The sequence below is a fragment of the Gekko japonicus genome, unplaced genomic scaffold (genome assembly GCF_001447785.1).
Source record: "Gekko japonicus isolate JY-2015 unplaced genomic scaffold, Gekko_japonicus_V1.1 scaffold3120, whole genome shotgun sequence".
In the NCBI taxonomy this organism is placed as follows: domain Eukaryota; kingdom Metazoa; phylum Chordata; class Lepidosauria; order Squamata; family Gekkonidae; genus Gekko; species Gekko japonicus.
In genome coordinates this window covers 103,436-117,176 of record NW_015164757.1, presented here as the reverse complement: position 1 = coordinate 117,176, position 13,741 = coordinate 103,436, and the positions used below count along the sequence as shown (strand labels likewise).

The following is a 13,741-nucleotide window of genomic DNA, read 5'->3' as shown; positions in this document are numbered from 1 at the left end:
GTTTTTATAGTAGCAGGTGAAAAACAGCAGCTCTTACCCATGCTGAGCGATTCCTTCTGAAAGTCCTTAGTCAGGTGAGAATGGCTGGTGATGCAGTAGACATAGCGTTCTAGTACATACCAGCACATTTCATAATAAAAGGGATAGCGAAACTTATTTGGGACCTGTCAAAGGGTAAGGTAAGAGAAGACCAAGTAAAAAACAGGCCATTATATACTTCCACCAATACACCTTATTTGGAAGATAACAGGGGCTTGGATCCCACAGTAAATCACTGATACCAGAAGGCATTTTTGACAGTGGAAGAGGACTTCCTTGCCTCAACCCTGTAGCTGCAGGCTGAAATGCTGCTCCTGGAGTTGTAGGTCTGCAGTGGGAAGAGAGAACTGGCAATAATTGCTCCCCATTCAATTAATAGAAATTTACTGTGAGATTGGGCCACTGCAACATATAGAAAAGTTGCTCAGCAGTTTAATCAATGAATACTGAAGTCTCTAATATTTTATTCTTTTGCAACCTTAAGTGAAACCACTGATCACTAAAATCAGTCACCTTACCAGAAGACTAAAAAGCAGTCAGTAAAACACCAGTTTTTTAAAAAAGGTTCTAAGGATTCAGTGAAATTACAGTCTTGTCAGTCTAACTCATGTCTGAGATAAACTGGTAGAAAGCATTAAATATCACAAAGCAAAGTCACATCTCATCAACTTTTAAAATTTCTCTGTAATTGTCAAGAATGTAGATAGACATCACATCACATAGTATGATTTCTAAAAAGCTTTTGTCAAAATCCCTTTTAAGAACGTTTAGCAAATCTGGAATAAGACAACCGCTCTTCTTCTGGTTAGAAAATGGCTGAACAAGAAGCAGAGTGGAAGAAGACACTGACAGTGTTCACACAGGAGAAGCAAACAGTATGGGTGGTCTTCCATTTATCCATACTGGAATCAGTAGTGCTGTGTATAAATAATCTAGTAAGCAATGTTTGGGTGACAACAAAATTTCTGGACAGTGAAATCCCAAACCAATTGAAAAGCTTGAAGAAGCTAGGCAACAGGGAAAAATATATGAGATTGCTCATAGAAGGTACACTGGGACAAAGGTCAGGAGGTCTGAATTAGCTGCAACTACCTAGTACAGATTTTAAGGTTAGTGGTAAAGCCACAAAGTGTCAGCTCAGTGTGCTCCAGAAATGGAAAATGCATATCTACATTAGCCAATATTAGGTAAGGGACACAAAACCAGTATGGCAAATGATATACTGCATGGCTACATCTAGAATACAGCATACAGTCTGTCCATGACGGCTAAGCAGGACCGTCATATTCAGGGAGAGAACTATATCAGCAGTCCCATATAGCCCTGGGACCATCTATAAAACTCAGGGGGCAAATGGGGAAAATTCAGGATTTTAAATAGCTCATTCCTCCACCTTGTGAATGCTTCTGGTAACCAGCAGAGAAAAGCTTTATACTGGTCACTCTGCACCAAGAATTAAATCCCAGATTTCTCCCCCAGAAATTTAAAGTGGCACAAAGCAAACAGGAATCTAACCTAACAGTAAGGTGTTAGTCCCCCTCCCCCTGAATTTTATTAAGGAGATTTTAAAACAAAGGGATAGAAAATGTTGTGTTACTGTTTTTTAAAAAATAACGTTAAGGTGTTAGCTGATGGTCATCAGACACAAAGTTCTCACTAAATCTGAGATCTGTACATCATATGCATATCAATATATCTAATTCTCAAAATGGCCAAATCTGTAGATACTTAAATCTGGAAACTGGAGCCATGAACAGACAAGACAGCTTGTTCTACAAACCTGAGAAAAGCCCCAGGTTTGTAGAAAAATCTGAAACACATAAAAAGTAACAATGTTAAACAACACAAATAACCGGGGGGGAGGGGTTTAACCCCCCCACAAATAACAGAAGCAGCACCTGTAGCTTTACAAACCAAATGCCCTACAACAGTATTGCCAGTTAAAACCTTGGTTTCTATCAGTGAAAGGCAGGGAGAGGGGGTAGGGACTTTTGCAGGGCTGTTTTGACAAGGAGGAGGAGGAGGAGGAGACTGGATTTATACCCCGCCCTCAGAGCAGCTTACAAACTCCTTCCCCTTCCCCACAACAGACATCCTGTGAGGTAGGTGGGGCTGAGAGAGCTCTGACAGAAACTGCTCTTTTTCAAGGACAGCTGTGCCAGAACTATGGCTTGCCCAAGGTCATCCAGCAGGTGCAAGTGGAGAAGTGCGGAATCAAACCCGGTTCTCCCAGATTAGAGTCCGCGCACTTAACCACTACACCAAACTGGCTCTCTTTTGAGGCCACATGCTGCAGCAACCACCGGGTGCCTTGCTACCACCTGACTTGCATGACTCACCCAGGCCTGACTGTTTTCTACTGTTCACCCAACAAAAGCCAGTGTGGTGTAGTGGTTAGAGTTTCAAACTAGGATGAGAGACTCAGGTTTGATTCACCACTCTGCTATAGAAGCTCACTGGGTGACTTTGGGCTGGTCATACCCAGGCATCCTAACCTACCTCACAGGGTTGTTGTGAAGATAAAATGGAAGAGAGAATTATGCAAGTTGCTTTGGGTCCCAATTGTGGAGAAAGGTGGGGTATAAATGAACAAATAATATAGTTGAACATACAGGGCAGATAAGTGGTTGGTGGGTGGGAAGCTGTCAGGTTCCCTAGTCAGGTCACACCACACAGGGCTTCATAAGAAGATAACTGTTTATTAGTTAATCCACTACTAAAGAACACCTGTACAGCTTGTGTCAGGAATGGCCGTCAGTACTAGGGCCTCTGACTTATAGTGAAATCAAACATTCCCCCTGTGAGCATGAGCCAATGGATATATCTCACGCGTGCGGCAAAGCAAGCGGGCAGAGCAAAAAAGCCGTTGACTTTCCCAGCCAAGTAAACTGCAGCTGGAATATCTACAAGGTCAAGCATAAGATAGCACACAGTAGCTGAGCAGAAGAGAGCTGAGAACGAGAAGGAGGGTACCCCTCCACATTCCAGATCTATGACAGGGCTACCTGACAGAAGCAGAGACGTAAGCAGGGAAAGGTGAGGATATGGGGGTTTGCCAGGAAGAGGGAAAGAAGGGGTTTCGAGGTGCCCTAAGGGAGATTATCAACAAGTCCCTCTCTGAGGGGCAGTTCCCTGAGGCACTCAAGGAAGCAATGGTCCGCCCTCTCTTGAAAAAACCAGCCTTGGACCTGACCGAATTGGCCAACTATCGGCCGGTGTCCAATTTGCCCTATTTGGGCAAATTAATTGAGAGGGTGGTGGCGACACAGCTACAGAGCTTCCTGGATGACGCTTCCGTCCTAGATCCTCTCCAGTCCGGTTTTCGCCCGGGACATGGGACAGAGACAGTGCTGGTCGCCCTTACTGACGACCTCTGGAGGCACCTGGATCAAGGTGGAGTGGTGGCACTGTTGTTGTTAGATCTGTCAGCCGCGTTTGACACAGTCGACCACCAGTTGCTGACCCACCGCCTCGCTGATGTGGGGATACAGGGGCTTGCCCTTCAATGGCTTGCCTCTTTCCTCAAGGGTCGGGGACAAAGGGTGGCGCTAGGGAAGCAGCAGTCCCGAAGACACCCACTTGAATGCGGCGCGCCTCAGGAGGCGGTGGTCTCCCCGATGTTGTTTAACATCTATATGTGCCCCCTTGCCTGGATTGTCCAGAGGTATGGGCTTGAGTGTCATCAATATGCAGATGACACCCAGCTCTATCTGATGTTGGGCGGCCGGTCGGACTCCAGCACAGAAGGTCTGAACCGGGCTTTGCAAGCCGTGGCTGGGTGGCTCAGACTGAGTTGGCTGAAGCTGAACCCAGCGAAGACAGAGGGCCTGTGCCTGAGTCAGGGTGGTTCGGGGTTGGGGATCCCTCTCCCGACCTTCGATGGGGCGCCATTGGTGCCAGCGCCAGAGGTTAGGAGTCTGGGAGTGCTCCTGGATTCCTCCCTAACTATGGAGACCCAGGTGGCAGCCACTGCCAGGTCGGCCTTTTACCATCTTAGGCTGATTTGGCAGTTGTTTCCCTTCCTCGACCATGGCAACCTGGCTACAGTGATCCATGAGATGGTCACCTCGAGGTTAGACTACTGTAATGCTCTCTACATGGGGCTGCTCTTATCGCGGATTCGGAAGCTGCAGCTGGTGCAGAATGCCGCAGCCAGGTTGTTGATGGGCCTCCCCAGGTGGGAGCACATTGAGCCTGTGCTGAGGACACTGCACTGGCTGCCGATAGCATACCGAATCCACTTCAAGGTGCTGGTTCTTACTTTTAAGGCCTATATGGCTGGGGTCCGACATACCTACGGGACCGCCTTTCCCCTTATATACCCCAGAGAGGGTCTCAAAATCGGTTGACCCCCCCCCTGGCCTGAGGGAGGCCAGGCTAGGTACTACCAGGGCCTTTTCAGTGGCGGCCCCTACCTGGTGGAACGAGCTCCCGGAGAAGATCAGGGCCCTGCAGTATCTCTCACAGTTCCACAGGGCCTGCAAGATGGAGCTCTTCTGCCAGGCATTTAATTAGGGGCTGCCGCTGCCATAATGACCAGAGAGCCCTGGCTTGTGGTTTTAACATCGAGTCAATGCCAAAAGAAGTTATGTCGCAAATCCGAAAGCTGCAGCTCATGCAGAATGCTGCGGCCAGGCTGTTGGTGGGTATCCCTAGATGGGAGCACATCCAGCCTGTGCGGAAAGCGCTGCACTGGCTGCCAATAGCGTACCGGGTTCACTTCAAACTGCTGGTTCTTACCTTTAAAGCCCTATATGGCCTGAGGGACTGCCTTTCCCCGTATATACCCCAAAGAGCACTACGGTCTGGGGCACAACATCGCCTAGTGATTCCAGGGAGGCCCGGCTTGCTGCAACCAGGGCCAGGGCCTACTCAGTGGCGGCTCCTACCTGGTGGAATGAACTCCCGGAGGAGATCAGGGCCCTGCAGGACCTTGTACAGTTCTGCAGGGCCTGCAAGACGGAGCTCTTCCGCCAGGCTTTCGACTAGGAGCCGCCACTGCCACCATCACCAACGAACCCGCCTGATAACTGGGAACGGAGTGGCCCTATGATGATCGCACTTCGTACGGGAATGGAGGCAATATTTACTGGACACCACCTTGTCTTAATTTAAGAGCAACAGCATTGAGCACTTTACGTAATTTTGATATTTATTCTGTTTTATCTGGTTTTATTCGGTTTTATGTATTGGCACATGGTGCCCCTGTTTGTTAGCCGTCCTGAGCCCATTTGTGGGGAGGGCGGGGTAGAAATTGAAATAAATAAATAAATTGTGTAGGGAGGGGGATACAAGGGAAAATGGGGTGCCCTATGAAAGTTCTTGTGGGTTCCCCACCATGCAACTGGGCCCAGCTCCAACTCAGGCACAGGACTCAGCAGCCAGCACTGCCCAACTTTGTGACTTTTCCCAGCAAGAGGCAGCTGGGGTAGGAAAGGAGGGGAAACCAGGTTTGGGGGAGACAAAGATAGGTTTGGTGGGTGGGTGGGCAGGACAGACAAAAGCAGTAGGAGGGGAGAAGAAAGGGAAGCAGGAAATAGTGGGGGAGGGGAAAATGAGATCCCCCCAAGTATCACATCTAATGTCTTGTGTGGTGTGTTGCCTCTGTGGCATAGTGCTGAGTGTTGGTGACGATGAAAACAGTGCCTAGGAGATGTGGGTTTAAATCTTCACTCTGCCATGAAGCTCACTAGGTGACCTTGGGCCAGTCACTCTAACCTACCTCATAGGGCTGTTGTGAAAATATGAGAGAGAACCATGTATACTTATTGAGCTTCTTGGAGGAAGGGTGGGATAGAGAAATGTTAAGATACCTTTGTATTTTAACTTCTTGTGGATTGAAGGCATTTGATGATAATGTTGCATACTTGGTACACACACAGTGATATTTGCAAAATTCCCTGATAATCAGTACACTTTGAACTTCTTGCAGTAACAGAAGTTAACCATCATTCAGAATAATGGGGGGGGGGTGTGACTGGCAACATGGGCAGTTACAATTAATCTTCTTTGCTGGCCCAAGCTTATGTTTTGCTCTCTAGTCTGAGACTGCTGAATTTATTTTGTAGGAAATAACTAGTAGCAACTCAACTGTTTATTAATCTAAGTGTTCTAATGCAATATTACTTTGGCCAAGGATTAAGCACAGCCAGAATATCAAAGTAGTATGGAACATCAGAAAGTCAGTCAACTCTTTTTCCAAATATAAACTAGCACATGCATGTATCCCCTTAAAACAATATACTGTATAATAGTACATGCTCCCCAGATAATTTTAACCTCCCTTTTCCTCGGTCTAAGCAGGAAGCAAAGACAAACAGGTAATTCTTTATGGAGCTACAATATTGCTCTTGAAAAAAAATGAATTCTGGTTTGAAAGTGCTTACCCGTGTTCGGTCTTCAATGCTGTAGATCCTCAACTGCATAGGGATATTGAAACTATGCAGAAAGTTACCACCAAAAACAAGGGTGTCCATAGGAGTGTACACTGCATGGATCCAACCTGAAGGGGGAATCACTGCATTTAGGTCCTTTCTAGAGTTGCATCATTAAGAGTCATGTCTCCTAAAAGTTGATTTCTATAATTTCTAGCTTCAGATTTATGCTTTTGGAACCCAAAGTCACCAATGGGGCAGAGAAAGCAGCTTTCTGTTAATCACAGCTCCTCCTTTTAATGTTATTTAAACTATGATAAGTTTCTATATAAAGACCATGTATGGTTTTATTCAACAGTCACGATGAAAAAATGCTTTGACTTGGATTAGTGAATATGGGTTGTTTTATGGTTCCTGATTTTCTACAGCTGAGTGTATCCCATACCCCTGAATTTCCTCCAGTATAAGTAAGATGTGTATGTAGCAGACATCCTCACTATGACTAAGCAGGGAACAGCTGTTTAATCTCAGACTATACTGCCAATGCTAACCACCAGAAACATCTCAGTAATACAACATTTAGAAGTTCTGTTTACATCCTCACACCTGAGGGTATGACAAAGGTATAGCCTTGCTTGAGCTCAATACGCTGACAATCTGACACCCGGTCACCAAGAAAAATGTCCCCTTGTTTCCCTGAGAGCAGCCAGTTTTCATATAACTCCAAGTTCTGAGGAGTGGGAGGGATTAACCAGAAGATCTGCAAGTAGAAAGAGATAGGACGGTTTTAATCTATCTGAAAACCTATTAGGATATGCATCTTGCCCAGCCTCAAAGTAACTTCAAGGAGCATTTTAACTATACAACTGATTTAAGGACAGTAACTTTAGTGAGACCTTCCCTTCAGCACATTAATTGCATCTCCACTGTGGTCATCATTATTCACGTGTCTCTAACATCTCATGACCTCTGTTATTAATGTAGTCACTAGTTTGGTATGGATGCTAAATGCTGAAATGGCACTAACCTCCTTTATTGCAATATCTGTGTTGTGAATAGTGAGGGGATTACTGTTTATGAAAGTACAGAATGCCTTGATAAAGTGGTCAGTGATGTACAAATGAGAATAAAATCTTACACTGCAAAATCAGTGCAGAGCCATTCCAGTTCTAAAAAAAATAAGAGCCACTGCAGTAGTAAGGTATGCCAAGAGTGAGCAGAGCACAGAGCAGAAGAATACAAAGAACTTAAGCCATCATTAAAGAGACAGTGAGTGAGTGAGAACTTTATGGCCTGCATTTTGTAGCAGTCTTAGGATATGCCATCTTTTGATTCTTTCCATTATTAAGGAACAGACTATGACAACTCACATTCAACAAATGTATGCAACTACAGAAAAATTCTACTTCAAGACGTGCTTAAACACACTGCAAGTTACTTACAGCACTGAAATGGTAGTGTACTTATTAAAAAATTATTTACTATGAGAATGATTGAAAATCACACTGAAATAGCAATTAAACAAATTTCCAATGGAATGGGAATTTCACTCAATTTAACACTATTTTTAAAAATATCACAAAGTGGGGAAATATATGTAATCACACTAGAAAGACTCAAGAACAGGGCAAAATCTTTATAAATCCTCTGGCCAGATAAAGGCAAACTCAGGTCCACAAATTCTTTCAATTTGGTACAAGAAAGAATGATTTATAGTTGATAAAGGAGAACCAATGTGGTACCTGACCAGGACTCAAGAGACTCCGGTTCAAATCCCCAGTCATCCATGATGGTCTCAGGGTGGGGCTGAGTTGTCAGCTCTGGGTTGGGAAACACCTGGGTATCTGGGGGGTGGAGCCTGGGAAGGGGCCTCAGCTGCGTATAATGCCATAAAGTCCACCCACCCCCCGAAACAGCCATTTTTCCCAGGGTAGAGTGGAGCACGGACGCCATGCTCCACACAGCTGCAGCCAATCGTCCTTTTAAATTATATTTGTAAAGAAGATTAATTTATCACAACACAATGAAGAAAAAAGGGAAATAAAGAGGAACTGGCGAAAACCTTTATTAAGAGCCTCCAGGAATACTTTTATCCCTAAAAGGAAAGTATAAGCGGCCAAAAAGAGGAACGGAGCAAAAGGTAAACAAAACCTGTATGGGGGCATGAGAATCCACTTGTTGGGACTTTAATTAATTTGTAGCACTAATCTGAATAAGAAGTTGGAGCTATAACGATTGTTGAGTTTTGAGACGGATTTCAACTAAAATAATAGACTAAAATGGCGCCGGAGGGGGAGAAAGAAGACGCGCTAACAAAAAATGCAGAGGGTATGACGGTCGGGACGAGCAAGTTTGCTGCCGCAACCTCTGCACCTGTTGAAAAAGTCCCACTTCTTCTCAATAAAAGAAGCGAAGAAGAGGGAACATTGGGGGGGGGGGTAGCCCGAAGGCCTGAGGTAATCGGTAGACTCCCCCTCATGAAAAAATAAATTTCTTAAAGCTTTTTTGAAGAACAACTAAAAAAGAAAAATAGAGTGAGGAGAGAAAGGAAGAGGAGCAGCTTAACAGTCAAGACGCTCCTGAAGAGCAGGCATCACAAGAAGTATTTCCTGTACTTACAGGGGAAAAAGGGGAGCCAAGGACATGGACTAAAGAACCCTTCAAAATACTTTTTTGTGGCCAAAAGAGACGCCCTTATAGTGAAAAGGCGAAGAAAGCTGGAGAAAGAGTAAGACGCATGGGGGGAAAAACGAAAAGGTGTAGCAGAAAATTGAGGTTTGAGCTAATGATACTTAGATGCCCACCAAGGGAAATAGAACTTTTTGAATACAAAAAAATAAAGCATCTAAGAGCAATTGTTTTGAAAAAAATGCTGCTGAAAACAAGAATAAGCAAAGTAAATTATACTGTAGAATAGCCTTTTTTGCTGGTATAATGGGAAAATGAAGATACTTTTAACAGGTTGAGATGAGGGTAAAAGAGAATGTTGCCTGGTAGAATATTGTTGGGTATTAAGAGGACATTGTTAAATAATTTTACCTAAGTAACTAATGGTTGTAATATGTGACTATAAAACATGTTTAAAGTAATTTCAGTGGGGAAATTTCTATAAGGTTAATGTTGAACTAATTAATAAGTAGGTAGTGCAGGAGGGAAAGAAGTAGAAGTATGAAAAACAGGTTGCTTACCAGTAACTGGTGATCTTTGAGTGGTCATCTGTGCATTCACACCCATGGGATTCAGTGCGCACGTGCTGGATCGATCGGTGCAGTAGCAAGCTCTTTTAACGGATTTTCGCACCCAGTCCCTCAGGCATGCGCAGGAACCCCACCGTGCATGCCTAGAGGGGTGGGCGCGGAAATCCCGCCAGTTCCTTCAAACCGCTGCAAATCAACCCCCATTAAAAATGTAGAAGCTGACAGCAGCAGGGAAGGAGGGCGGGTGGTGTGAATGCACAGATGACCCCTTGAAGATCACCAGTTACTGGTAAGCAACCTGCTTATCTTCGACGTGGTCTCTGTGCTTCACACCCATGGGAGATTAGCGAGCAATAGCCTACCTGGAGGAGGGTGCTGGCAGGTTCTTTACTGCGTAGCCGAAGATAGAATGTGACGTCCCATGCTGGTACTGGTGTTCGTACGGACGTCTAGGGCATAGTGTCTGATGAAGGTGTTAGGCATGGCCCACGTAGCGGCTTTACAAATGTCCAGCAGGGGCACTCCCTGGAGGAAGGCAGTGGAAGTCACGACAGCCCTGGTAGAATGAGCCCTGATAGGGCCAGGTAATGGCTGTTTAGCAAGTAAGTACTACTCCAAGGATGCCAAATCAGCTGTGACCAGGGCCAGGGCTTTTTCGGTGGCGGCACCTACCTGGTGGAACGAGCTCCCGGGGGAGATCCGGGCCCTGCGGGATCTTATGCAGTTCCGCAGGGCCTGCAAGACGGAGCTCTTCCACCAGGCTTTTGAGTAGGAGCCGCAGCCCCACTATACCATCACCGTCACTGCACCTAAAGGACGAGGCCCTGAGGAAGAACTTGGGAATGTTTAGAAGATTCTGGAGAAGAACTGAGCTGAGTCATCTTGGACTTACGTTTAGTAACTGATTGAGCACCACTGTTTTAATGTTGGATGTTTTTATTATGTATTATATGTTTTAATTATGGCTCGGTTTTACCTTGCCCTTGTGAGCCACCCTGAGCCCATTGGGGAGGGCGGGATATAAATATGAAAAATAAATAATTAAATAAATAAATAAGTAACATAGATGGATCAGACTTACAATCCACTTTGACAGGCGCTGAGCCGTGATGCGAGCGCCCAGTCTTGGTGAAACGTACGAGACAAATAGTTGTGAGTCTCGTGTAGTTGGGTGCATTCTATTGAGGTAGAACAAGAGAGCCCGCTTCACATCTAAAGTGTGTAATAATTTGTCCTCCGCTGATGTTGGATTTGGGAAGAAGTCAGGGAGGAAGACCTCCGCCTGCAGGTGGAACTCTGACACCATCTTAGGCAGGAAGGAAATGTCCGGTACAAGGCGGACTCCATCTGGCAAAAACGACAGGTAAGGTGTATCGTGTCGGAAAGCCAACATTTCTCCCACTCGCCTAGCCGAGGTGACAGCAATTAAAAAGGCCGTTTTCCATGCTAGGAGTTTGAGATCGCATGAGTCAGCTAACAAGAGGAGGAATTGAAAAACTCTTTCGAGACCCACTGAGGTGGCTCGAGGGGCGTCATCACCTAGGGAAGAACAGAACCTTTGCCATTTATAATCGTAGGACCTCCGCGTAGTAGGCTTCCTTGAATTCCACAGGACGTTCGCTACGTGGGCGGAGAAGCCGGTGATGTTATTCTCCATGCCGTCAGTTTCAACTGTGGTATGATGTGATGGAGAAGAGGGGAGTCGGGGAGGAGGAGAAGGTCCTGAGCCGGAGGGAATTGATGGTATATTCCTTGTGATAGCTCGAAGACTGTTGAAAAGCAAGGTTGTCTCGGCCACCATGGTGTAAGATGCAGTCTGCGGCGTCTCTGAGTATTTTGCGGACCACTCTCAGAAGCAGAGGTAAGGGGGGGAACAGGTAAAGAAGTCCCGTGGACCAAGGGTAAAGGAGACCATCTCCCAAAGATTGTGAATCCCTGCCTCCTCGACAGAAGAACAGAGGGCACCTTTTGTTTTTTCTGGTGGCAAAGACATCGACTTGGGGATCTCACAACACAGTCAAGAGTGGGAGGAGGTATGTTGGGTTCATCCACACTCGTGAAGGCTGAGCATTGTCCCACTCGTGAAGGCTGAGTCCTGCTCGACTTAGATGGTCTGCCTGCACGTTCATGTGTCCGGGAATATGAGTGGCCATGAGGAAAATGTTGTTGGCGATGCAAAGCTCCCACAATTGGATGGCAAGGTTGCAGAGGCATAGGGAAACAGTGCCTCCCTGTCTGTTGACATAAGAGAGCGCTGTGGTGTTGTCCGTGAGGACCGTGACACATGTTCCCTTAATTAAAGGTAGGAAGCTGGTGATATCATGTTGTATAGCCAGCAGTTCTAGGAAGTTTATGTGTCGCTTCCTCATCTGCGCGTCCCATTTGTCTCCAACAGAAAGGCCCATGGAGTGCATCCATCGTTATGGTGACTTCGGGTGACGGAGGGTGGAAGGGCGCTCCCTGGAGGATATTCGAAGGGACAGTCCACCAAAGTGGTATGCTGGGAAGAGGGGATAGGACGACAGTGTGTGTGTTTTTCGACAGGTCATAGTTGCGGATAAACCAGAGCTGTAAAGGGCGCATTTTGAGTCTGGCAAAGACGAGAACCGACGTAGTTGCAGCCATCAGGCCCAGTAGCCTCTAAATTTGGAAGGCAGTGACGGAGGGTTGCGTACGGACGACAGTGTGTGCGTTTTTCTACAGGTCGTAGCTGCGGATAAACCAGAGCTGTAAAGGGCGCATTTTGAGTCTGGCAAAGACGAGAACCGACGTAGTTGCAGCCATCAGGCCCAGTAGCCTCTAAATTTGGAAGGCAGTGACGGAGGGTTGCGTACGGACGACAGTGTGTGCGTTTTTCTACAGGTCGTAGCTGCGGATAAACCAGAGCTGTAAAGGGCGCATTTTGAGTCTGGCAAAGACGAGAACCGACGTAGTTGCAGCCATCAGGCCCAGTAGCCTCTAAATTTGGAAGGCAGTGACGGAGGGTTGTGCTGTTGACCAATCGCAAAGCGTAGGTATTGCTGGTGGAAGGGGTGGATAGTAAGGTGGAAATATGCGTCTTGAAGGTCGAGGGTGGCCATCCAGACTTGTCTCTGAAGCAATGGCATGATCTGTTGTAGGGACACCATGCGGAAGCGGTAGTAGGTCACAAAACGATTCAGTTCCCTTAGATCTAATATGGGTTGAATGCCTCGGTCTCTCTTCGGGACTGTGAAGTATCGGGAATAAAATCCCGTCCTTTGGAGGTGTGGTGGTACATGTTTGATGGCTCTCTTCTGCAGAAGGACAGACACCTCCTCGAGGAGAGGAGGGGAAGGGGGCGTGGAAATGACGACAGGAGTATTGGGGTTCTGGTGGAACTGAATTTTGTAGCCTCGGGACAATATGGACAGTACCCACTCGTCCGAGGTGATGTGACGCCAATTTTGAAGAAAGGGTGACAGACGGGTTTGAGCTGACTCGGTGACAGGGAAGTTAAAAACCCTGTTTGGAGGGTTTGGACTGTTTGGTGAGGGAAGCTTGTTGTCCAGAAACGAATTTTGGTTTCTGGAAGGCAGGCTTTTGGCCTCCCGAAGACGTTCTTGGTCTCCATCATGTGTCTGGAGACTGATGAGTTAGGGTACACCTCTGCCAGGACCTCAACCAGGTGCGTGGACAGTATGGTTGTCTTGCAGACGATGAGACTCCTAGAGCTCGAGACGCCCTTATGCTTTTATCTAACTCCTGTAGAGTAGAATCCATAGTGGCATTGAAAAGCCCCAGGGCATCAAAGGGAAGGTCTTCCACATAAGATCTGGTATCTATTGGCAGATAAGTGTTGCAGAGCCAGGAATGTCTTCTGAGAGCTATTGCAGAGGCCATAGTTCTGGAAGACGCCTCGAGGACATGTTTAGTAGTGTTGAGCTGTTGTTTTGCCAACACCATGCCTTCTTTTTGTATGACTCTGGCTGCTTGAAGTTTGTCGTCTGGGAGGTGGCTGAGAAGTTCTGACAACCGTTCCCAGAGAGTATATTGATATCGGTTCATACAGGTCAGGTAATTAGTGGCCTTGACTCCTAACGCTCCCATGGAGTAGAAGCGCCTGCCAAAGGCATCTAATTTCTTACCTTCCTTGTCAGAAGGTGTGGAATG

At 46.4% G+C, this 13,741-nt stretch overlaps 1 protein-coding gene across 1 annotated transcript in view; it reads right to left on the bottom strand.

Moving 5' to 3' along the window:
* KDM2A (lysine (K)-specific demethylase 2A) overlaps positions 1-13,741 on the bottom strand; it is a 120,608-nt gene that overhangs the window by 33,113 nt on the left and 73,754 nt on the right. The window contains exons 10-12 of the mRNA XM_015409682.1: positions 7,020-7,173; positions 6,426-6,541; positions 38-164 (exon numbers count right to left, since the gene is read on the bottom strand). Of these exons, the coding sequence (XP_015265168.1) occupies positions 38-164; positions 6,426-6,541; positions 7,020-7,173 (397 nt within the window). The remainder of the gene's footprint in view (positions 1-37; positions 165-6,425; positions 6,542-7,019; positions 7,174-13,741) is intronic.